Source organism: Callorhinchus milii, unplaced genomic scaffold (assembly GCF_018977255.1).
Source record: "Callorhinchus milii isolate IMCB2004 unplaced genomic scaffold, IMCB_Cmil_1.0 Scaffold3, whole genome shotgun sequence".
NCBI lineage: Eukaryota > Metazoa > Chordata > Chondrichthyes > Chimaeriformes > Callorhinchidae > Callorhinchus > Callorhinchus milii.
Window position 1 is genome coordinate 70,416,777 of NW_024704744.1, and position 26,539 is coordinate 70,443,315.

At 40.5% G+C, this 26,539-nt stretch overlaps 1 protein-coding gene across 1 annotated transcript in view; it reads left to right on the top strand.

The window, feature by feature from the left end:
* mthfd1l (methylenetetrahydrofolate dehydrogenase (NADP+ dependent) 1 like) overlaps positions 1–26,539 on the top strand; it is a 127,817-nt gene that overhangs the window by 52,301 nt on the left and 48,977 nt on the right. Inside the window, exons 19-23 of the mRNA XM_007894417.2 lie at positions 7,486–7,597; positions 13,868–14,007; positions 14,628–14,669; positions 18,434–18,534; positions 19,450–19,627. Of these exons, the coding sequence (XP_007892608.1) occupies positions 7,486–7,597; positions 13,868–14,007; positions 14,628–14,669; positions 18,434–18,534; positions 19,450–19,627 (573 nt within the window). The remainder of the gene's footprint in view (positions 1–7,485; positions 7,598–13,867; positions 14,008–14,627; positions 14,670–18,433; positions 18,535–19,449; positions 19,628–26,539) is intronic.

The following is a 26,539-nucleotide window of genomic DNA, read 5'->3' on the forward strand; positions in this document are numbered from 1 at the left end:
GGGAAGCCAATTGTGCTTTGTGTATTTGTGTTTATTCCCAAATCAGAATTTGAGGTTAAGTACAATGGTACAGGTGTTATGCACGAGGTATGTTTTAAATTTTCAAAAAGCTGTTATCAATTTCACACAAAAAAGTTTAAACTAAATTTAGTCCCAGGAAGGACATGGTTGCAAAATAGGAAATAGTGTTTGTGAGAATTGCGATCGACTCCAGCTTTGTTCCTGTAAAGGTTCTTTCAACTAAGAAACTTTCAACATTATTATGGGGGCAATGAATCAAGAAAGGAGAATTTAAGATATGTGTCACCATCCTATCTGTGCTAATTAGGGGCTGTTGTACATAAACCTGTAGAACTGTCAGCTTGTGCTTGGCTCCTGTAACAAGTTATCAGGTTGTGTTAGAAGAGTGATTTGTGCATGTTAAAGGTTAGATTTTTGATCAGACCCTGCCTGGGAATATTAGCCACAGTTCTGGTTACGTAAATATAGGAAGGGTTTTGGAGGAAGCAAGTAAGATCATTCCAGATATCCTGAATTTCAGTAATGAGGGAAACTTAGGAAAGTTGGGATTGTTCTGAAAGAAGATTTTGAGGTGAAGTTTTAGAGATTATGATGACACTATTATTTGAAATTGTGCATATTTAAATATTTGGTAAAGACCCAAATGGGCTCTTCACAAGCACACATCCCAATGACACTTACTGCTGAGACTTGGCAGTTCTAGATAAACAGTACTGCACCTGGAGCCTATTTAAGTGCCCATTGGTAGCTATTGATGAACTTGAGCAATCAGTAAATAAATTGCCACAACTAATGGTTTGATCTTGAAATTTCTGGGGTTTATTATGTATTTCCCTGTTCTACCTTTGTTTTTGTGCTCCAGGACTGCTGCTGAAGAGGACTGCTGAATTATTGGTCCATGGGAATTTTCTATTGTGGCATTTTTCTTTGTTTCTGCCTTAGTTAAAAAGGCAGATTGTGTTTTCACAGATGGAGCTTTGGGCCTGTCAGGGGCAGACGGAGCCAGGAGTCACGATAGCAAAATTTCTTTTAAAATGGAAATTGGTGCTTTATAAAATATTAAAGACAGAACCCATTCACGTGAAGTGATTTGCAGTTAAATTAAACTAATCCTAAGAGAATTAATCTTCATGTTGAAGAAACTCAATTTGTGCTCAGGAGCTTGAGGTTTTACAACGTTCGTGTGACTTTAGTTGCAAAATTATGCAGAAATAAAACTTTGGCTCCGTTGCCAACTTCATACAGTACAGAAATGTCAGTAAATCCAGCCAAAATACCATTCACATAAAAACCTCTTGAAGAGTTTGGGCTTGTTCCCATGTATTCTGTAATGCTTTTGTACTGTCATCTCCCCGATGTTAATATTCAGGGAGTCTAAAACCAGTGTATGCATCCCACCGGCTTTTGTTTTACTGAAAGCATAAGGTATTTAGGTCATGTCTAGATGCTTCTGCATTGCATGGATAGTTGACATGTAAACTGAGCTCCTGCACTGACTATTGTGTACATAGGGGACCAGGCTGTCGTCTTGCTGCTGAAGTACCCATGTCAAGAAATCAATTGCACATTTAGTATGTAATAAATAGGAGTTTTTTAAAAAAATCAATTTGCTCTCTCAATTAGTTATTAAATTAATTCGTTGTTAAAGATTATTCACATTTTTTAATTTGAAATTGGCTAAAATATTAATGCTAGGCTTTGTGCATATCGGCAGTAAATTCCATTTTATTTATTCCCAGTCAAAGGTTAAATTAAGTAAAAATAGAGAGTTGTACAAAAGGTATTTGTGCAAAAAGTATTTGCACAAACAATTTTTTTCATATACAATGGACAATTGTATAAATGGGCTTAAAATGCTAGTAATTGATGTCATATTGTAATTACTGCCAAACCGTAAAAATGGTTCAATTATTCATAATTTTACATTTTAAGGTTGTTTTGAATAACTGAATTGTTTATGGGTGTTAACTGATGCAATTAGCTAGCATCTTGCAGTATTTATGTCCAAAACAACAATTTCTACTTACTGAGCAAACATTTTCAGTGTTCGTCAATTCTTGGCCGGGACACTGGGAGAAACGTTCTTCTCTTTTCGAATAGTGCCATGGAATCTTTTAAGATCCCTGAACAGGCAGACGGACCTCAGTTTAATGTCCCATCCAAAGGATTATAATGTGATCATAATATGATTATAATTGTATGGTATGAAAATTCTCATCTTGAGGCTCTGTCCTCAGTGTGGATGAAAACTACCCTTGATTGGAATTTCAGTTTGTATCTCGAGCTTCAGATTTGGAAAGGGTCGACTTGGGGGCAAAAAAAATCCTTACTTCCACACTGCTTTACTGTGTTCAGATGAGAAGTTAAAATTAATGTCTTAATGCTATTATGATACAATAATAATAATACTTGCATTTGATATCACGCCTTATCATGTCTTCGAGATGTCTCAAAGTGCTTCACAGAATATACTGAATTGACTGTATATTTTGGAGCTAAACGCGGCAGCCAATTGCGCACAGTGGTGTCCCACAAACTGAATAAAATTCGTTTTTTTGGAGGGATTATAATCCCTGGAAAGATATCAGGCAAACGAACAACAACTGGGTTCCTACTACTGCTAGGTAAACAGAGGCATATGTGTGGAATAAGGAAACTTGCCTAAGTTTCCCCCCCCCCGTCCGGGAATTGAACCCGGGTCCTCTCACCTGCAAGGTGAGTGCGCTAACCACTACGCTACAGGACTCTATTGTTTCAGGCCTTCTTTTCACTTGATTTTGCTTCTCGTGACCATAATTGAGTTAAAGTTTTACAATGTAACCTATTTAGTCTCCATTATCCTCCGGCTTTCCAAGAAAGCTGTGATTGATTAAGTATCAGCAAGTGCTTTGAACTGATGGTTCTGAGATCTGCATTTTCGTGTGACGTTTGGACTCTGCTGTAGTCCAACTGGCATCATCCAGATAGATATTTGACCTATGCAAATGACACTTTCTACCAATATTTCATACATCTCTGAATGGAAAGTGAGTTGTAAAGACTGAATACTTTGAACATAGTCCAGCACAAATTTCTGTCTCAATGCCTTCATGCTTTGTCTGGCACTGGTTCTGTTTACATCAGCCTAGCCTGTCTATTATCAACCTACTGTAGTTAAGTGTAGTAAAGGCGTGCCTGAGACAAATTCCATAAATTGGGGACCGGAGATTGGATTCTTAGTTCGTTAAAGCATGACTAAGCATTGCAGGATAATTTAGGTTTCTTGCCTCCTTGTTTCTAAGTTGCACTTTTGACAGAGATGAGAAGCAGGATAGCAGGTGGACAGTTGCCTCAAGACTGGCTTCTCGGACACTAAAGTTCATCTCTCTAGGGTAAAACTTGTGGCATTTCAGAATACATTCATTGTGATTGAAGGGAGGGTAAATTCAAAACTAATCCACAGAAACATTATTTCAGTAAACGATTAGTAAATCTATGGGACAGGCTCCCTAGGGAGACGGTGGAAGCAGGAAGTCTGATTTGTGGAAATGTGATTTCTTTTAGAAAATAATATTTTGAGATGCAGTCAATGAGTAATTTGAGATGTGACGTATAGTAAAGTAAGTGTAGTATGCTTGGAAGAAACAGGCAACTTTGGATGTAAGGTACCTGAAGCTTTCCTCTCTGTTGTAGCCCAATCCAAACAATGAATTGCTCTCTACCAGGATGGCAGAAGGCAAATAGACAGACTTTGGTCTTTTTTTGTCTAGCAATTCTACATCATGTTTCTATTATAATTGTCATTCTTACGAAGCACCACAAATTGTCTCCCAGGTTTTGTTGAAAACTAAAATGAATTATCTTTTTGGACTACCCTTGGAAGGAAGCCTTTTAAGGGCTGACCTTTCTTTCTCTCACTCTTCACACACGTGACTATGTACAAGTTATTTCTGCCTCAGGTCTCTCACCCATGTCACTTCAGTGGTGGGCTCATCACATAGCTCTTTTGATTAGTTTATCACATCTGTCCGGTGAGACTCCCCCACCCCCACTTAATTGTAAATCTGCTCTACCATTCCATTGGTATGTGTTAAAAGGGTCAGAAAAACTCCTCTCCGCCAAAAGCCATAAGTTACCTATAAAAGAATGGAATGTACTTTGGCCTTGCTCCCAAAGGTGGTGCCAAAGTTCCATCTCTTTCTACATGTTGTCAAACCATCGTTCGTTCCTCCTGATCACTGGACACTTAAAGGATAGCTTATGGCTGTCCAGGGTCTACAGAGCTCCATGCTGCTATCTAGATCTGCAGAACATTTGCAAAAGGATCCAAGTCATTGGGTGCCATGGCAAATGGTGTCTGGGTTTGTCCTTTTCAAATGCAACATCAGCTAATGTTGCAGAAGGTGGTTTTCACTGTTATGAGTGAGCTTGCAAAATGGTGTCAGTTAGATGTCAGCCTGGTTTAGTTAGTCGTTCTCTTGCCTCAGTGAGAAGGTTGTGGGTTCAAGCCACTTGTCAGGACTTTGAGCTCATATTCTAGGCTGACACTCCAATGCAGTGCTGGTAGTGTGCTGCGATGTTGGAGATGTTGTCCTTTGGATGAGACATTAAACTGAGGTCCCACATGCCTGTTCAGGGGACATTAAAGATCCCGTGTCACTCTTCGAAAAGAGAAGGGAGTTTCTCTCAATGTCCTGGCTAATGAACTCCACATAAAATTGGGTCATTCACTTTATAGCTGTTTGTGGAACATTGTTGTGCACAAATTGACTCGTTTTCACCTACAAAATGCACAGTCACTGGACTTTACAGAAAATCTTTTGAAGTGCTTTGAGACGTTTCAACAACATGATAATGTATTATATGAGATGCGAGAATTATTTATTGTAAAATGCTTCAAAGGAAAATCTGCAATCAAAATATGTATTTCTCTTGTGAGCTTCCTATGGATTGTGGGACTTTATTATCTGGGTTATTCTCATGGTTCAGGGCAAGCACCATAGGCTGGGCAATGTATGCTTATTGTTCCTCTGTCACACACGAATGGTAACTGTTAATGTTCCTGTTTGTTGGTCTTTTCCTGAAACTGAAGGTAAAAGACCAGGACAATGCATGGGATGGCTTGTGCTGGAAGGCATGAATTGTTGGGTCTGTGAGAACACACTCTGTATTTGGGATTCAGTGACTGCCCAAGACATCTTACTGAGTGCTTCACAACTGGTGGAATTCTCATTCAATGAGTTGCAATATAATATGTGTGTGCTTGATGTGGTTGGAGGACTGTGGCATTGCACTTGTTCACTATGTGCAACTGTCACTCGCTGACGTGCTTATGAGGAGTTTCTAATACCAGTTATCTGTTAAGCAAGAACTCAAATCCATCAATTGTGACTACCCTTCTTGAGAGGATACATAGGTAGTCACTCTGGGGTGAAATTGGAGATTACTAAAATTGAAGTCGTGTATTTTGGGAAACTGCTTAGGTGTGTGATGATTTGGGGAGGATGTTCTTGAAGTGACGTCATTCCATATTAGAGCTAGAAATTACTGCACCCGTCAAGGACAAGTACTACTTACTGACATCGTTAACCTCTCCCTGTCCTCTGGTACTGTTCCCACCCCTTTAAAAATCGCTGTCATTACTCCTATCCTTAAAAAAAACCCTCCTTGGACCCTTCTCTACTCCCTAACTGCCACCCCATCTCCAACCTCCCCTTCCTCTCCTGGAACGAGTTGTTGCTTCTCAGCTTTGGTCCTTCCTCACCCGCCATTCCCTTCTCGAACCCCTCCAATTGGGCTTCCTTGTCACCCACAGCACAGAAACCGCCCTGGTCAAAGTGACAAATGACATTCTGTCCATCTGCGACCAGGGCTCCCTCTGCCTCCTCATTCTCCTTGACTTCTCTGCTGCTTTCGACACAGTTGACCACTCTATCCTCATCCACCGCCTCTCCTCTCACCTCAACCTCCACAGCGCTGTCCTTGATTGGTTCATACCATACCTCTCAACACCGCCTGCACTTCACCTCCTCAAACGGTTTCTCCTCTAGCCCCGGACCGTCTCGTGCGGTGTTCCTCAGGGCTCTGTCCTTTGTCCCCTCCTCTTCAACATCTATATATATGCTCCCTCTTGGTGACATTATCCGCAGACGTGGGGTCAAATTCCACATGTATGCGGATGACACCCAATCTATCTCTCTGCCTCCACCCTTGACTCCAGGACCACTGCTGTGCTGACAGATTGTCTGTCAGACATCAAGTCCTGGATGTGAGCTAACTTTCTACAGCTGAATGTCAACAAGACCGAGGCCCTCCTGATTGGCTCCCGTCGGCGTCTCCTCATCTCAGGCGCTGACAGCATCACCATCCATGGTTGCACACTCCACTTTGCTAAGCCAGTCCAGAACCTTGGGGTCTTGTTTGACCCTCAACTATCCTTTCTACCCCACATCTGTGCCATGACTCGCTCTGCCTTCCCCCACCTCTGCAACGTCGCTCGGCTCCGATACTGTCTCACACCGCAGGCCGCTAAAACCCTCATACACGCTTTCATTACATCGAGGCTCGACTATGCAAACTCACTGCTTGTCGGCCTCCCCAACTCCTCCCTCCACAGGCTGCAGATCATCCAGAACTCTACAGCTTGTGTCCTCTCACGCACTAGGCTCCGCGACCCCATCACCCCCATCCTTGCCCAACTCCATTGGCTTCCAATCACACAGAGGATACAGTTCAAGATCCTGGTCCTCAACTTCAAAGCCCTCCATGGTCTTGCTCCCCCCTACTTCTCCAACCTCCTAATCCCCTACCACCCTGTTCGCTCCCTCTGCTCATTGGGCACCGGCCTGCTTCACAGCCCCCGCCTTGCTCGCCCCACCATTGGTGGGCGGGCCTTCTGCCACTCTGCACCTACCCTCTGGAACTCCATCCCGCAGTCCCTCCGTCTCGCCACCTTCAAGATCCACTTCAAGACCCTCCTTTGACCGTGCTTTCGATCTCCCTGCTTTCCCCCCAGCCCTCCACCCTCCCCCCACCCAACCCTCAGCTCGGGTCCATAACTCTGTCTGTCCAGCACCTTGGGACGTCCTCCCGACATGAAAGGCATTATACAAATGTAATTTTGTTGTTGTTGTACATTTAAAAATTGTTAGGTCTGAAATAATTACTTAGGTTGGGAAAAACACAGGTTTGAGACTGGGCTTGCCGATTGAAAGGCGCTATACAAATGTAATTTGTTTTTGTTGTTTGCTAACTGGGAATGCTGCTGGTACCCAGCAGTACATTTCAGCCAACTCCTGGGATTCCTGCTCCGCAGCACGATTCCTAGGCCATGTCAACCGTGACATAGTGTCAGGTGGGAGTCCCCTTTAGTGACTCTGAGTCACTATTAGCAAATCCCTTTGTGAAACATTTTTGCTTGGACCCCGTTGTCTCCTGTATGATTTAATGTTTGTAATATTTAACACGTATTTCTTTTAAATCCAGGGAACGCCGGTATTTGTTCATGCGGGTCCCTTTGCTAATATTGCACATGGTAACTCCTCAGTCTTGGCTGACAAGATGGCACTGAAGCTAGTTGGCGAGCAGGGATTTGTAGGTAAGTAAAATGTTGACTGTTCTAAGATCTCCTGATAATCGGCAAGAAAACTCAGCTCCATGGAAGCTGGAAGGATGAGAATAGATGGGCCGAAGGACCTTCTTCATGCAAACCAAACTAGTGATTTTGTACTATAATATACGGGGTAAAAAACTGAACCAACCCTGCTGTCCTTTAGATTAAATAACAATTAATGTATTTTGAATATACCATATCTGTTCACCTAATAATCACTACACTTTACAGTAAATCCTGTGAAGAGCTTTGAGACATTTCGAAGACATAATATATCATATCCAGCACAAGGATTATCATACCTAATAAAGCTAATTACAATCTTTGTTGCCTTATCTACTAGTAGAAATTGTGATTTTGCATTATGAGAAGTCCAATAATAAGGCAGTTGGTGACCAGTAACTATATATTCAGTGTTTCCTGTTATGTCATCAGTTATGATATTGCTACCAGCCATCTAGGTTTTCCTGTATACTTCATGATTTATAAGCTGTGTTTAACATTTCAGCAAAAGTGATAGAGAAAAGACCTCGCTTCATAGTGAAGAATCCCAACACTGAAGTGCACTAAACTCTTTGAGTTTGAGAAGTTTTATCCTGTAATTTGTAAATAACAGTAACTTGCATTAATATAGTACCTTTCACGGTAGATAGTATTTCAGAGTTTTGACAGAGACTTACTATACTTTGGACCTGAAATGTTGAGAACCAGAAGCAATGTTCCTGTTAACTAGCTACCTGAACAATTGAATGATCCACCATTTTAGTAGTGTCCATTACAGGACGGTTTCCTTCCCTGCTGCTAGCCCTATGATGTCGATTTGAAGTGCTGACTTCATTGCTGCTAATCAGCTGTTTAAAGCAGTACAAAAATGCAGTGTAATGTATCAATGAAATAATATAACATTGATATTCTGGTGGTTGTTGGGACACCCGATTGCCTTCAGAACAAAGCAAATGCATGTTGGCATTGAATGCAAGACATCTCTTTCCAACAGATGTGTACTCTTGTTTCTCTCAGTCCTCAGAGATGCAATGTCTTGTTTTGTTATAAATTACTGATATCCTTGGTAAACTCTTGGGATTTAGCACAAGTGGGAAAATTGAGGCTTTATCATGTTAAGCAACTGTTTCCCAGTCAATACCCATTTATTTCAGTGAGGGTGATGGGATTCATATGAACTGGCGTTTCACATTCGGAATGACATTTAAAATGTAGCTTCAATTTGTCCATTTATATAAATTGTTTTAATTTTTCATGTTTAAACAGTGAGCCCAGATGACATTAGTTGTGCCCAACTCTGGGTGTTTAATTAACAATTGTAGACGTAGACATAAACACATGGATGATTCCGCATTGCTTCTGTGTTAAATCAACTCCCTCGCTGACTGCTGGAAGTAACCGTGCCATTACGACACCCTCCGGGTGATGTCATTGGCAAGATGTCCTAGAACAAAAGGATGCTCGTGTTAACACAATTCTGAATTAGGATTTATAAGGGATTGTTCCCATTGGTCAGGCTGTCTGTTGAACTTTCTAATTTGAATTCCTCTCGTTTGTTTTAATTAAAATTAAATTGGGTCTGAAGGATCCACATCTACATCACTTTCCACCTGTCCCACCTACATCACCTTCCACCATTGCACCTGGAATGTTCCATATTATTTATTGAAGAATTGCCTCACTGCAAAGCAAATTGCATTAGATTTTACTGATACAAGTTCATTTTATTTTGTTCTTTATCCTCTTTCTTTCCCTCCTACCTGATGGATCCCTGTATTGCCAGTCGAGTTGGCTCACCTGTGGTAATGAATAAGACAATTAGCCCTGTTTGGGTAATATTGAATTAACATGCATAGTCCAGTTTAGAATGGAAATTTTAGGGTCAAAGCAAGTCATTCATTTCACGTCTGGTACACTATTGGCATTGCAGGCTGTAACCTTTGGTGTGACCCCAGAGGCCTGTTACATTGATTATTATTTCATCAGCAGGTTTATGGGTTAAAGTGTGAGTCGACATTCAGTGAGGAGTTTTTTGTGTGTGGCGTGAGTACTTTTCCATGGTGGACAATTGATTTATTTCATATCGGCAGCGTGTTGATGGAAAGCAGCTTTTTGTGACGGCCATTGTAAAGCATCGGCACACTTGGCATTATTCCCAGCCCTACATTTCATTTTACAAATGCCTCTGATGTTCAGCGTAAAAACAGTGACAGCCTGGGATAAGTTTGCTGCCTGATCCCATTGCAACATGTTGGGTTGTAAATCTCTGAATTTCTTCAGTGGTTTATTGTTCTCAACAGTTAGAAATATGACTGATCACAACTGGGTTAGCAAGATAATTAATACAATAGAACCACATTATAATGTGTTTTATTATAATGCACTTGTAACATGATTGGGGTGTGGACCCTGACACTTACCAATAATTCCACAATGTGTGCAGAAAGCTACCCATCATCTTTCACCCTATACCATTGCTGACTTCTGGGTCATCAGGTCATCACTGACATTACATCCTGCTCAACATAAAGAAGGGAAGTCATCAGCAACCTGACAACCCAGAAGTCAACCATTTTAGCACTGGAAGCTGGCTGTTTGCTTCTGTGCACATGCGCAATGAACGTGGAAGTGCTGACCAGCAATCTTGCCCTGTTAAAATGCTGATTGGAGTTTTATGACCTCTTGGGTAAAGCCACTATTTGGAAGGTTATAGGTTGGAATCTCCAATCTGTTTTGTGTTTGCTGATCTCATTTGGGACCTTGCAGTTGGCCTCGGTGCCAGGATTTCTACTCCCTATTGCTACACAGAGACCCAGCTGGAAGGTATTGTAGATATGGACATTATTAGTAGTACAGAATAAAAAATGTCAGTTTCAATAAATCCTTGCAGTTGATGAATCTCGATTCATATTGTGACTACGACTCAAACCACTTCAGTTTTTACTGTAAAGTGTAGTGGCTGTGTGTTTTGTAGGTGAACCATTGAGTGAAACCAGGATCTGACTTTACAGTGACTTTTCTTCCCACTCATGTATACAGTCCCAATAGGCTACCAGGATTCACCATTGTGCTCAAAGTAGAGTCATTTGAGAGAGGTAATAGAAGGGGCAATCAGCTTCTGTGCAGTTCAGTTCTTCCCTTATTTCAGCTCTACAAATTTATTGAGGGAGACATGACGTTCAGATAGATCAGTCCAAAACCGCATCTGATCACCTAAATTATTACCAGGTTTCACTGTCCTGGAAAGACATAGCCTGAAATATTACCTTTCCCCCTGAAAGGAAGTGTTTGTGGAATGTTAAGTGCTTTTAGACATCCGACCAATGTAAAATGTACTGCACAAATATGTGTTGTATTGTAACGTTGGAATTCTATTCAGAAGTAAGGAGACCTATAAACCGTGACGAGTAACCATTTTAAAAAACATTAGCTAACAGAACTGAATTTATGGTACTGATGTCCCAACTGCCTGTTCAGGTGGACTTTAAGAAACCCAAGATACCATTCAAAGAGACATGGGAGTTTCTTCTGGTGACCTGGCCAACAATCCCCCAGCTAAAATCACCATTCGTTTCATGGTTGTTTGTCGGACACAGTGGGCCAAATTGGTTGCAGCTTCTGCCCCCAAAATAAGCAGTTAAGACACCTTATACTAAATTGTATGCAGTGCTTTGAGAAGTCTTCATGATGTGAAAGAGAATGCAAAGATTATTATTATCTTAATTTGAGCAGAATGAATGAATGAAAACAAATCATGTTCTAGGGCAATTGAGTATAGAAATGCATGTAGTTTTATTCCTCCCCCTCTCCCGACCCTAACCGATTCAGAGAGCAGCAGCTATTGCAGGTCAAATTTGTTTACATAAAAATACTGAAGGTCACTTGACATACTCTGCACCCACTTCCTTTGAAGTTGAACAAATTAGATATCTTTCATTGTTCTGCTCTGTTGTAAAGGAATATCTTCACCCTACATCCTGCCATGCTTTGTACAATCATTTTTCCACAATTCTGTTGATTTCCTCAAACAAAACAAAATACATGCAAAAAATCCATCCCCCTTTGAAACATTCTTGCTTGGTAAAATCTGTTGAGACTGATCTGTTTCATTTCAATAATCCTATTATCCACACTGTTGAGTAATTGTTTCTGAATCCTAAAATGCCAAATCTCATGTGGCTTACTATGCACTGTGATGTTGAGAAAAGTACTGAAAGAGGAACAGAACTGTATCTCTGTCTCTTTGCCTACATAAATGCACAGTCTCTACACTTTGCAATGAGTTGTGTGAAGCACTTTGAGACACATTCCTGACGTGAACGGTGCTATACCAAACTCAGCTATTATTTAATTGTGAATATTTTTTGTTTGAAAAAAATCAACAAAGGTCAAGTTATAGTTAGAATTGGTGTAACTGTAGCTTTACTACTGAGATCCTCTCCATCTTAGAGTAGGGTGAATAAGTATTGCACCAAATACTCTATAGTATTGAAACAACTGGCATTTTCTTGTAAAGAATTGGTGATGAATTACTTTTCTAATGTTCTGGAGTAACAAAGAATATCATTTATAATATGCCAGTGCTACTGTTAAGTTATTTTAGTTGAATCAACTTGCTCTGTAAAATTAAATTTCAAAAGATAGTGTATGGTTTGCCTGATTTATGTTGTGATTTTGATCCAATTAACCACATCGTCAAAACATCTTAAAATGCTTCATAAGGATTTACTGCAAAGTATAGTGATTGTCTGTTTGTAGGCAGACATGGCAGCCAATATGTGCACAGTGAATTAACAATTTTATCTGGGGACCGTTGGGAAAAACTCCCTTCTGCTTTTGAACAGTGCCGTGGGATCTTTAATATCCACCTGAACAGGGCGATAGGACCTCACAAGATTTAAACAAAGAATGATCTTAGGCTTCCACAATTAGGACACAACTATCTTCCCATTACATCTGTTTTTTGATTTAATCCAGTGGCTTGAGCTCTGACGCTTCCTAATAACCCAGATCATCTTCTGTGTAAAGACGTACTTCCTGTTTTCTCTGTCCTATAATTGCCTTTTGCAGCCTTCTCAACCTGTGCCCTCTTGTCCAGCTGCTACAGTGCCTCTATCTATATAACTCCCTCTCTCTTCCCCTCTGCCTCGCCCTTCTCCAAACTGTCTACCTAAACACTTACCTCTCTAACCATGTTTAAGGTAGCCTGCTCCTCCCTATTGCTCGGCACTCCAAGATGCCATCCTGTGTGACAGGCACCATTTAAATACAAGTTGTTGTTTGTGTATCTGAGTGTATTGTTCATGGGCATTTCTACCAGTGAGCTGCTTCTGCTGGTTGTGCTGTAGCAAAATCATATTCTGCCCATGTGAATTGCCAAGACTGCTACTAATTAAAGAGGATGCCATTGGATATGTCACACCTTTTGGTTTCACTTCACTTCCACTAATAATACGCACATGGCATAGAATCTGTTCAAGTGAAATAGTTTCACAGGTGAGGCTGCATCACGTTCAGATGAATAATTTAGCCCAGTATATAATTGCACAACAAGAAGCAGCAGCTTTCTAAACTGTTGGTTTCTGTTTAATGTAGATGTATCATGAGTGTCCACTGAGCTCAGGAAGGTGAGGGAAGGAAGTACAGAGGATTTTCAAGCCATTTGAGAGTCATATACTTTGAGCCAAGCCAGTTTTTACTCCAGTGTGCTTGCCCTGCAAGTAGTCTAATCAGTCTAACATCATGGCCTTCAGTTGCTGGTTAGTGGGTCTGGCCTTCAAGATAGTTACCATTGGGAATACCATTGCTGGGGGAGGGGGGATGAGGAGAATCTATGCAGATGTGTTTCATGTGCTAAATATCAACTACTACTAAATTAATTCCAGTATATCCTTACAATACATCAATGCCAATGTCCAGATAATATTTTTATATGGTTGAATCCATCAGTACAGAAGGCAGGAAATCATTAGGATTGACATGTTAGTGGAAGCGAAACATGCTTAATTTTTTCCTTTTTTGTAAAAAAAAAGTAGTAACCAGCCTTTATTGCAGTATTTTAAGATTGAAAATAATGTGCATTGAGTATACCACGCGCTCACTTTGAGTGAAGGGTAGTGCTCCGAGACTTTCTCCTGGTTGAAGGATAATATGCAAATGCAAATTGTTATCGTTAATGTGATTGCAACTACTAATATTGAAAAAAAAGTCTTCCCTCCCCAGTTACCTAACCATGTGATGCCTGGTTTACAGTAACAGAAGCTGGTTTTGGAGCTGACATTGGGATGGAGAAGTTCTTCAACATTAAATGCAGGGCATCTGGCCTGTACCCCAATGTGGTTGTGCTTGTGGCAACAATACGCGCCTTGAAGATGCATGGAGGAGGGCCCAACGTAAGTAACTCTTTAAGAGATGGCTTCATGTATTAGATAAATAGCTGTCCAAATCTCATGGGCAATTACTTCAAACTTATCGCTTTGCCTCCCTGATGTCTACAGCATTTTAGAGGTAGAGGGGCTATTTAACAGCTGTTCAGATGACAATGCTATTCAACTAGTTAGTCTCTGGAGTCTGGTTTGGCATCTGACACCAATCTCTTAGCTGCTGGCAGGAATTACCTTCAAATTACAATCCAGCTTCACCGTCATTGAGAGTATGATTGACATTGAGCAGGATTGACATTGGACTTCGAGCAGGTGGGGTATTCATTGAGCTGGTTAAGTCAGGGTCAGTGAGGTGTGGGCTTTTCCAAATATATTTTAGATCCCATTAGTTCTTCTTGGAATTTCCCTCCTTTTGTTGAAATTGTGCCAATAAAAAAAACTGACCTTATTCATAAAAAAGGACAGAATTTTGAATATATTAATTAAATATGCTTTTATGCACAGTTTTTACAAAACTATTTAAAATCAAACATTTTTAGAAAGCACTGCATGTGTTTGAATTTGTCTATATTGCTTGTTAGACATGTATTTGAGTTTTAATAATACAGGCACTATTTGCGCTTCTTTAGGTTACTGCAGGCAAGCCTCTAACGAAGGAATATACAGAAGAGGTAAGTAAGTGCCTTTTGGTATGAAGATGAAGTTCTGTTTGTGAACATTATCCAAATCCTTTATAGTATGAACATATTTCTGATTTTTTTACAGCATCTGAGCTTCAATGTAGCCCCTACAGAGAGGGCATAAGCTCTTTAAATTGCTGTCATTGTTGCCTTCCAGCAGGACCTTTATAGCAATTGGGAGTGGGAGTGGGAAGTCCCGAGTTATAGCAAAGTGCATTCCAAAGGCATTGTGTTACATGAAAAATTGAGCAAAGAGCACATTGGTAAAGAGAAGATGGGGGTTGTGTGGTAAATGGAAGATTCTCTGATTACAATTGGATTTTGTCAAATCTCCATAACTGCTTGGTGCTGCCACTGTTCTCAGTAGGAGGTTCCCTGTCATCTAACATTCTTATTTTGATGAGCACAGTTACATTTATATGTGCTGAATGATTAGAACCACATCATAAACCAATGAATTTATGGTCACTGGATATTCTACATTCTGCATATTCTATATTCTTTTATTAATGGAATGATATTGATATCAATTACTAAACTCATCATTTGGTTACAATGATTAAACACACCATGTTGGCACTTGAGCACACAAACCAGGAAATTTCTTGATCTGTTCTCATCTCAACCGGGCATACAATGAGATGGTTATGGTTGGCCTCCGTTTCTGTGGACCGGGAGTGGATTGATTTCAGCCTGCATTTCTATTCCTAATCACTGTTCAGTGGAAATGTGTTGTCTGGTGGGAAAATGTGTGCATGTACAAACCTGCTGAGGTGGATGGTGCTCTGTTGTGATACTCTCACCCTACAGTAGTGAAATATCTTACTGTCTTAATCTGTGCATCGGATACTTGGGACAAGGGTGAGAGAGGCGCTTGCACTCGGGGAGCCATGTCCTATCTTGTTGATCCACTATTTCATATTCTGACAGTGCCTGAAGAGCCTACATTTTTTTAAAACTTAAAAAAAACTTTATTTAAAACCTAATTTTAATGACCTGATTGCTCCCCAACATTCTCTAGACCACCAACATTTCAATCAAGACTACAAGCACCGATTGTAAGCTGCAGAAAGTTTGCCTTCAGGATGGAGTGAAGACATTCCCTCCAACCTCTCACATTCTTCTGCTAACAAACTTGAGACTATGCCCCCGTGTCTCTCAATTGCCCAGCTAAAAGGAAATTGTTTTTCTCCTTTTGCCCTGTCGTGCCCTTTAAGAATGTTACTTTGGAATGGATAATATTGGAGTTCCTGTGGGGCTCACTTGGTCTCTCCCAGCTCAGTATTGTAAGTCTTGACCTGGGATGTCAGTATCATGTAGCCTTCAGGATGAGAGATCTCTTGGAGAGGTGGCTGCTAATGGGCAGTATTCCCATCTCCTTGGATACTTATGACATCAGCCACAAGGCAACAATGCGAAGTTCTGCTCCGATGGACACTGTTCCTGACGAAGGATTTTATACCTTGCTCTCTGGATTCTGGATGTCTTTCTGACTGATTACAAAGTTGGAGTAATTCAGCTCTTGGCTCCTCAGACCTTTGTCTTGTAACGCTTTCTGAATTCAGAATGAGTCAATGCCTCTAATTACTTCGGAAGTTGCACCTGGTATTGCTGTACTAGCTTGGTACGTCATGATTTCTGAAACAGCAAAAGGGGGAGGAAGGTACCCGACCTTGGTCTTGTTTTTTTTCTTTCTGGAACTAACTTTCCTTTTCACATGACCTTCCTACTGCATTTTACCCTTCCTTAGTATCAGGTGCCAAAATTTTACATGTGCACCGAGCACTTCAACAACCTTACTGTTTACACAGAGCTCAGCAGGAAACATGTGAAACGCTCTGCATTAAAACATTTCTACCATAACCGGACAAAGGTTTACTAAGATTACGTGCATCAAACTGGCTTCCATTCTACGAAGTTTCCAAGATTCTCTTGTACCACTTTAACTTTAAAAAACTGGTTCACGTATCAGAACACCAAACACTAAATCCACCCTTCATCTTACTGATAATGAATCCAATTTAGGATTTATTTTTCAAATGCAACCACGTTTTTATCCTTTCTAACAGGGACGCAAATGATAAGACAACTGAGAAAAGAGCAGATCAACAAATCTACCTTGTTTTTTGTGGCATCTGTAAGATTATTGGAAACACTATTGTTTACGATATCTGGATCTTGTCTGCCCATCTTTGTGAGGTTTTCATTGCCCCCCAGTGACATCGTATTTTCACTTCTTTAGTCTTTTTTCTATTCTGCTACATGCCCCCACCATCTTCGGAAGAGTTTTTGGCCATTTTGCCCCCATTTTCTGGAACTCCCTCCCTGAATCCCTTCAAATTGTCCCTTCCCTCCCCACTTTCAAAGCCCTTCTGAAGACTTTCCTCTTTGGCTGTGCTTTCAGTCGTCTTTCTTCTTCCCACCCTCTTCAGCTCCCACCTACTAGTCAACAGTGTAAAGCGCTTTGAGACATCCTGACATGATAGGTGCTGTATAAATATGTATTGTATTGAATTATTTTACCTTCAGTCTTAATCTAGTTTTGCCGTTTTTTCCTTTTTTTTATTTTGTAACGGAAGTGAGTAACATTGGACATAATATTCACTGACACTTTATAAATAGACTTGGTTCTTTTATTTATTCATTCTGCATTTAACGAAAATGGACATTTTAAAAATGTATTTTAGTTTGGAATTCAATTGCTGATGAATCAGGAAATTCATTACATAACTACTCTATTACATTTCTCTGGGAAGTAGATGGGTATATGAAAGACAGAAGCTCAGGGGATAGGGCAGGGCAGTGGGATTGATGGTACAGCTTGGTTTGGGAGTTATTGTAGACTCTGGAGCAAATGGTTCTTTGTGCTGTAGATTTCTATGATTCAGCTTATTTTATTGACTCTTCAGTTTTAACTTATTTTTTCAGGTGCATGCTTTTGAGTTTTTTAAATCAAGTTCAGGTGTTTAATATGAGATCCTGTAATCCTCTGTTTACATTTTGTAAACTCGTTTTACTATGATTTAAATGGTGCCTATTTCCTTTTCCTTATTAGGTGATGACATTTTAGAATTTCAGACCAGTTAATAAATCTTAAATACCTAACTGGATGAAACATTTATACAATTGAAACCATTTGTAATCTTTTAAGAAAATCCCAGTTTATAGATGAAATTGCTTCAAGAAATTGCACATGAAATGAGTTTAGTTCAATTTGTTGGACAGGTTAGTTGCCAAAATGTCACTGGACTTGTTGGTGAATGGCTAGAGAACCAAATTCCTTAGGTTGAAGTTAATGTTGACCTGTGGGCCAGTGCTACAGTTATACCACACCAATGAACACACAGATGCCTCATTTAACATTACTGGAGTAAAATTGATGCTCAGTGCTTGTCACTCTTCATGCTAATGTGAAAAATTAATTATAATAATAATAATCCTGCATTTGATATAGCGCCTTATCATGTCATTGAGACCCCTCAAAGCACTTCACAGAATATACTGTAAAGTGAATTGGCTGTATATTTTGTGGATGAACAAAAACATGCTTTTGGAATCATTTATTTTAAATCTGCAGAAATATGTACACATTATTGTTAAATTGCCGTTAGTGTTGAGGATCAAAACCTGGATTATACCACAAAGTGATCAGTTGGGGCATGTGTTTAGACAGAAAGCTTGGGGTTTATTCAAACCTTATGTTGAAGGAATTTTCTGTCGATTGTTTATGTAATGTGATTCAATTATTGTTTTAGAACTTGAAACTGGTGGCTGATGGTTGCAGCAATCTGCAGAAACAGATCCAGATCGCTCATCTCTTTGGAATGCCTGTTATAGTTGCTATAAATGTATTCAAGTAAGTGTTTCTTGCAGCAGCTTTATAAAGTTTGTACATGACCGTGAAATCATTGGGTGTTGAACACCGCAGCCTACAGCCGTAAGTGATGAAGCTTTTCATCAGTGCAACAACAAGTTACAAGTACCCCAGTATTGTATCAACAGTGGACAAATTAAGAATTTAACATTAAACTTAATGAGACTGATCCTTAAATCTTGCTGCCATTTGCATTTGTTTTTGAAGGTAGTGGGTGTGGAAATGCAAAGTTCATTCTAAATTTAGAGTCAATTAGTGATCTCTAATATTATTGTTGCCTGTGTTAACTTTGGCAATTGTAAGTACCTTCAATACGTGTTTGATAAAATATATGCCAACCTTTGTATTGACTGAAAATTCTAAGTGAGTAACCCACCACTTATTTTCTTTTCTGGATGGTCAGTCCCTTATCATATTCAGGTTTCATATTTCAGTCTCCAAATAATTTATCATTGATTTGTGCACTTTAAAATCCATCTACTTAGTTATTGTTTGCTCTTTGTCTCTCATTTGTCACCTGAAATGTTAGAATATTACAGGAATTGAACTTTGATAGGGGAATTGGTGACTAGGGTCATAGTTATAAGACAGCCACAAGAACAGCAAAAGGAGAACTTAGTAGGATTTTTGTTTCACCCAGAGAGTTGTTGGGATGGGGATTGCCGAGTAGGGTTGTGGAGCCAGAGTCGATGTGGATTTCTATGTGTCTATGAATTTCTCTTGAGTTGTGTATAAATAGTGGAATAGACCATTGCTCACTTTCTATTTATCATTTTCTGATTCCAATTGCTAAAGTTTTTATGATCGTGCTTCATATTTCTCAAAGCATAACCGATCTTGAAAGAGTCTCAGATGTAGGACACACTTATTGTTAAGAGCTTCTCTTCCTATCCACAGAAGTGACACTGAAGCTGAGATTGATCTCGTCTGTCAAATTGCCAAACATTCTGGAGCTTACGATGCTGTCTCGTGCAACCACTGGGCAGCTGGTGGCAGAGGAACAGTGCAACTGGCTGAGGCAGTGGAGAGAGCTGCAAACGAGAAGAGTACCTTATCATTTCTATATGACTTGAAGGTGAGTGTGCCTTTAAATCTCAGGTCTTGAGTTTTCAATACTGTTACAGTGAAATCTGCAATAGTAGCAGTGTACATAGTGTTGCTCTCATTTTAGGGTGGTTACAAAGTATTCTGACACAGTCTCTGAAAATATCTTGCAGAAAAGAACATAAAATTAGTATGAATACATTTTTGGAAGAAATAATTTAGTCATAGTTCCATAGTTAACATTTCAAATTAATTCAGTGTTCCTGAAGCCTTAATGAGCTTGAGGATTTCAGTTTCAGCCTGATAAACTTCTCTGCTTCCAATAGAATGAAATGGAATATCTCTAAACTAAATGCAAGGAAGCCTATTTTTTTGGTGGGAGTAAATTCCTTCATCTTCCTTCAGAACACCATAGTCCTCCGAGATGGGCTTTGTCAGGTCAGCAACGAGCGGAATCTGCATTTGGCCAATACTACCTTAGTTTAACCAGCATAGTTTAACATCCACACCACACTGAGACACATAGGCAAGCTTTCTGCTGCTTGTCCAGCTGGGACTATCCTACCCCTTTGGGCTTTGAGTTGCAGGGTTAATGAGAGCAAAATGAGAATAATCCCTGCTCCCCATGCTGGTTTATTACTCCAGTCCTGTCAATGAGCCAAGATGCCTGATGCATCATTAACAGTGCCTTGGAGTAATGCAGACATGCCTTATTTAGGAATAACATCAGTAACAACAACAAAATTACATTTGTATAGCGCCTTTCACATCCCAAGGCACTGGACAGACAGAGTTTCGGACCCGAGCTGGGGGTTGGGATCAGGGAAAGTGGAGGGCAGTGGGAGAAGCAGAGAGATCGAAAGCACGGTCGAAGAGGTGGGTGTTGAGATGGGTCTTGAAGGAGGCAAAGGAGGGGGTGAGGCGGAAGGACTGCGGGATGGAGTTCCAGAGGGTGGGGGCAGAGTGGCAGAAGGTCCACCGCCGCAAAAGTGGGGCGAGCAAGGCGGGGGACATGAAGCAGGCCGGAGCTCGCTGAGCAGAGGGAGCGAGCAGGATGGTAGGGGGTTAGGAGGTTGCAGAGGTATGGGGGAGCAAAACCATGGAAGGCTTTAAAGGTGAGGACCAGGATCTTGAATTGTATCCTCTGAGTGATGGGAAGCCAGTGGAGTCGATCGAGGATGGGGTGATAGGGTCACGGAGCCTGGTGCGGGAGAAGACATGGGTAGCCAAGTTCTGGATGATCTGCAGCCTATGGAGCGAGGAGTTGGGGAGGCTGACAAGCAAGGAGTTTGCATAGTCGAGCCTCGATGTAATGAAAGGGCGTATGAAGGTTTTGGGGACCTGCGGTGTGAGACATTGGTCACTAAGATCACCACAGAGGAGAGACTTAATTCTGATATTTTGTTGCTAGCACATCTCTGTGGAGCCAGCTAAAATATCAGAAACCCAGTTTCCCTCTTTCTCCCCTCCTCTAGGAGGATAGTCACGAGGTGATCTGAGTCCACTAAGTGTAGCAAGTCTATACAAGAACAACTTGTATTTATATAGCGCCCTTTATGTGGGACCGTGTCTCAGAGTGCTTATACATTCTCTGGTCATATGTGAACTGGAATTGTATTATTTAGTTCTGAAGATGAAAAGATTCCACCAACTATTTGCCTGAAGTTGATGTGGTTTTTTAATTGGCAAATCGGATTTGTCTATTAGTATAAATCAATAAGTAACCTGCACAGGATGTGCTCCATGTTTTGTTGAGTTTGGAATTGAGAGTTTTTTTTTAAATCTATATTCTATGTATAAAAGTTGAAAGAAAACTGTTGATGTTCCAACACCATTCAGCTTTAAATACCAGCACTTTGAATGTACATGTAATTGGTAGAGTACTGTGAAACGCTTTGAGACATACTCCTGGCATGAAAGGCGCTATATAAATTAAATGTAAATTGTTGTATCATCCTGGCTCAGTTGGTGGCACCCTTGCCTCTGATTCAAAAAGTGCAATACTGGGGGAGCACTGCATTGTTGGCAGTGCCATCCTTGCCATCAGCGGATGATCCTTCATTAATTTGTCCCACCCTTGAACTATCTCCTCCACCTCTCCCCTTTCCGCTCTTAATTTCAAATCCCACCTGAAGACCTACCTCAGTGACTGATCTTTAGGTTCCAACCATCTTGTCTCCTGCTCAGCTTTTATGAGGCTTTGAGATGTTCTCCCAGTGTGAAAGGGTAAGGTGCTATATAAGTGTAAATTGTTGTTGCTAAATTGTTTAGCACCACTGGATTGAACTGGTCATCTTTACTCTTTACTGACACCAAAGAATAAAGTATCAGCAGGATAGTACTATTCTGTGGCTCAATCCCAACACCATGGTTGTTACAGAGCTGTTATTCTAAGGGTTTCTGCTTGATGGTGCTTTTTTGAATGGTGGAGGGGGCTATCTTAAATAAATAAAGAAAATAAACGGGACTCATTGAAAAAATCATTATTCATTTTTCCTTTTATCTTCTCCCCCTCCTCCGCTCTCTTTTTTATAATGAAATGTATTTTTTTGCTGGGTAATATCAGGACTAATTGAAAGTAAAATGGTGGTTTACATCAGCCGTTCTATGGATAATGTCATTTATCCCATGTACAAAATACATAAAAACCTTATGACTGCTCCCATGATATTGTGGTAAATAAAAGAAGCTACTGATTTCCTGAAAGCAGATGTTTATCAAAGAAAAGTATTGTGGCTTCTTGTCCTCTGAATGCCTCTGACATAGTCTGAATAGTTCCGTTTCATCTTCAAGTTTGAGTCCAGTGCCAGCATACCTTCAAACGCAAGCATACAAAACAATTCTCTTTCAGAAGTGGTGTCTTTTTATCTTCTTGTGGTTATAATGTGATATATTGTGTTTGCTCCCTTGCAGCTGTTTCTTTCATTCATTTGAGGTGCAACATGCAACCATTTTAAGTAGGATGAGACTGCCGGAATAATTTGGTACAATTTTATAGTGTGTTTTCCTCACTCAATTTCAGTCCGTTAGGCATTTTGGGGTGAAAGACTCCTGAGTGAAATGACTACCTGGGTTTTAACGCATATCATCAACCTGTCAACCAGTCTGTGCCATTTTATTAGATCATGGCAGCTCTTTAGAAAGATGAAACTCATTTTTGATCACAGTTTGTAGCGCTGAGTAACTTTATCAAGTGCACAATTTTTTTTTTGGCAAGCAAGGCAACCAATTTCCACACAGCAAGAATGCCACAAAGGATTATTGAAAACTAGGACACTGGAATAAACTCCTTTCGAGTAGTGTTGATGTCCACCTTAGAATAAGCAAGCAGGAACTCTGTTTAATGTCTCCAAAGGACAGCACCTCGAACAATTCAGTACTTCCCCTGCACTGTCGGTATGGATTCTTAGCTGAATCCCCAAACCTTGTGACTCATTGGTGAGAGTGCTACAAGCTGAGTCTGATCCCTTTTCCCCACTATTTCACCGTCTCATTACTCTTTAATACTACAGATAAACTCATATAAATTGTCTTGTATAATCATAATCACCCGTCGTACATATTAATAATAATCTTTCCATTTGATATAGTGCTTTATCACATTGTTGAGACGTCTCAAAATGCTTCACAGGACGTACGCTTTGTGGAGTCCTGTAGCTCAGTGGTGAGAGCGCTCACCTCGCAAGTGAGAGACCTGAGTTCGATTCCTGGCAGGGCTAAACCTCGGGCAAGTTTCCTTATTCCAGACGCCTGATAATAATCCCTCAAGAAAAAAAAACAATAAATTGGTCACTTGAATCCACAACGGTTTGTGGGACACTGCTGTGCGCAATTGGCTGCCACGTTTCACCCACAAATATACAGTCAATTCACTTTACAGTATATTCTGTGAAGTGTTTTGAGACGTCTAGAAGATGTGAAAAGCACTATATCAAATGCAAGGATTATTATTATACGGTAAGGTAGATTGACTGTATTTTGTGGGTGAAATGCAGCAATCAGTTGTAATAGCAATGTCCCACAAACAGCAATGGAGTAAGTGACCGATTTTATTTGGGGGATTGTTGACTAAGGACCTGGAAGAAACTCCCATGAATAGTAGATCTTTAATGTCCACCTGAACAGGCAGATCGGACTTCGGTTTAACGTCTCATCTGAAAGATGGCACCTCAGACAATCCACCATACCCCAAGTATGTGCACCCAAGTCCCATTCATTTTCCTACTAAACACTACTTTGATTTCTTTGCATTAGTTAGATTTTACAAGTCATCTAAATGGCTAAGTCATAACAATTTTGTACTTGGTCCCAAATAATGTAAATCCCAAAGGAAATTGTCTCCTAACTCGGATCACTACAACCGCATCTGCTGGTTGCACTGACAAAGTACCACACAATGTTAGTAATTCTTTGTAAGAGTTCATGCCGTTCATTGTATTTGACACGTTTTCTGCACATGAGGACATGTACATTGTACAGATTGTACATTGTACGGAGTCCTGTAGCTCTGGTTAGAACACTCGCTTTGCAAGTGAGAGACCTGAGTTCAATTCCAGGCAGAGGGCGAAACCTTGGGCAAGTTTCCTTACTCTACGTTTTGCCCACAAATATACAGTCAGTTCACTTTACAGTATATTCTGTGAGGCGCTTTGGGACATCTAGAAGACGTGAAAAGCGCTATATCAAATGCAAGGATTATTATATTATTAGATGTATTTGTTATGTGTTACTTGTATAAAATCTGACTTACGCATAACAACAACAACTTGGATTTATATAGCGCCCTCCACACTGGACGGCGTCTCAGAACGCTTCACAGTAACGTATCCCGGGGCCAGGGGAGGAGGAGGAAGGTAACCAAAGGCGTGGTCGAAGAGAAAGGTCTTCAGCAGGGACCTGAAAATAGGAAGAGAGGGAGCGAGGCGAAGGGAGTGAGGCAGGGAATTTCCAGAGCCTCGGGGCATAGTGCCTGAAGGCATGGCCGCCAAGTGTGGAGCGGAGGACTCGGGGGACAAGGAGGAGGCCAGATCTGGAGGAACGAATGCAATTCTGTTTTGAGGACGTCAGAGAGGTAGGGGGGTGCAGAGGAGTGGAGGGATTTGAATACAAAGATGAGGAACTTGAAGTCGATCCTCTCTGGGACAGGCAGCCAGTGCAGTCTGGCAAGGACTGGGGTGATTGGGGAACGGAGTTTGGTGCGGGTGAGAATGCGGGCGGCAGAGTTTTGAATGATCTGGATTTTATGGATGGTAGTGGATGGGAGACTAGCGAGGAGGGTGTTAGAATAGTCCAGCCGAGAGGTGACAAAGGCATGGGTTAGGGTTTCAGCGACTTTCGGAGAGAGGTATTGGGTCGTACTTTGCATACGTTGTATTAAATGTTATGGACCCAATTTTTTTAAAAAATGTCTTAATCAATTTAGCATTATAATATAAAATCCTTGCATTTGATATAGCACCTCATTACATCATTGAGCATTTCATGGGATTCACCAGTTGAATGCAGCAACCAATTGTATCCCACAAACAGATAAAATTGTGCGCCAAATTTTATCTGTGGATTGTTGAACAGGACAACGGAAGATTGTTGCATCTTTAACTTCCATCTGAGCAGTGGAATGGGTTCTCGGTTTAACTTATGCAGGGCTCCCCTAGTAAGCAATGAAGTGTCAGGCTAGGCCATGACTCTGAGCTCAAAGACCCGTCCTTGCAGTCACTTCATTTCACAGTAAATCCTATGAAGCCCTTTGAGACGCCTTGAAGACGTGATATGGCGCTATATCAAATGGAAGGATTATTATTATTTTTATTGGCGAACGGACAGATCCACTTGTTCTAGATTTATGAACTTAGAGCCATGAGACATTTTTCAACTTTTTACTTTGTGCAGAAGTAAAACCACAATCTTCCAACTGGGCCAATAACTAGGTATGTTTTATGTTTTTTTAATAGAATTACAATTGCTCTTTTTTTTATATTTCCTCTGTATTCATTAGTAGAATGATTATAAAATCAATTTTGGTGCTGTTAAATTGGAAAAAGAAATTGAAACCCAAGAAGTTATTTTGATGCATGAAAATCTTTTATCAGTACACTTTTATTTACTTGGTGCTTTTATAATTCCAATACTTCTGTATAGCTGTTTGAATAGCACTATAAAACTGACATAATATTACTGTTGGCAGTCCAACACTCATAACTGGAGTTACAAATCTCCGTTAACAGGCCAATGGCTGATGTCTCTTGGATAGAACTGTTGCCGCCTTTTAAATATTCTGTAACTTAGTTGTGATTGATGAATCCTTTTTTGATAAATTCTTCCTGTGCGCTGTTAGGTCCTTTCCATTATTAATAATAATATTAATCCTTGCATTTGATATAGCCCCTTATCAGGTCAGAAGGACTCAAAGGGGCTTCACAAGATTTTACTGTGAAAAAATAATAATAATCCTTGCATTTCATATTGCACCTTATCACATCTTCAAGACGTCTCAAAACGTTTGTGACTATATTTGTAGGCAAATGCAGCAGCACAGTTGCGCACAGCAATATCCCACAAACGTTCATGGAACAAATTATCTTTTTTTTTATTTGGGGGATTGTTGGTCAGAACACCGGGTAAAATTTCCTTCTCTTTTTGGATAGTGCCGCGGGATCTTTACATCCACCTGAACAGGCAGATGGGAACCTCGGTTTAACGTCTCATCCAAAAGACGAATTAAGTGAACTGAAAGGATCACTTTAAGCTTACGTATCCAGTGTGATGCCAGCTTGTGCAGTGATCTCCAGGTCAGAAGATTGTGGGTTCAAGCTCTACATTGGGACTCAAGCTCATAGTGTATGCTGATACCAGTGCAGTATCTGGGAGTGCTGGAGACTTATTAGAGGTGACATCCTTTGGATATCAAACCAAAATCACAGCTACCTTTCCAGGTGGACTTGAA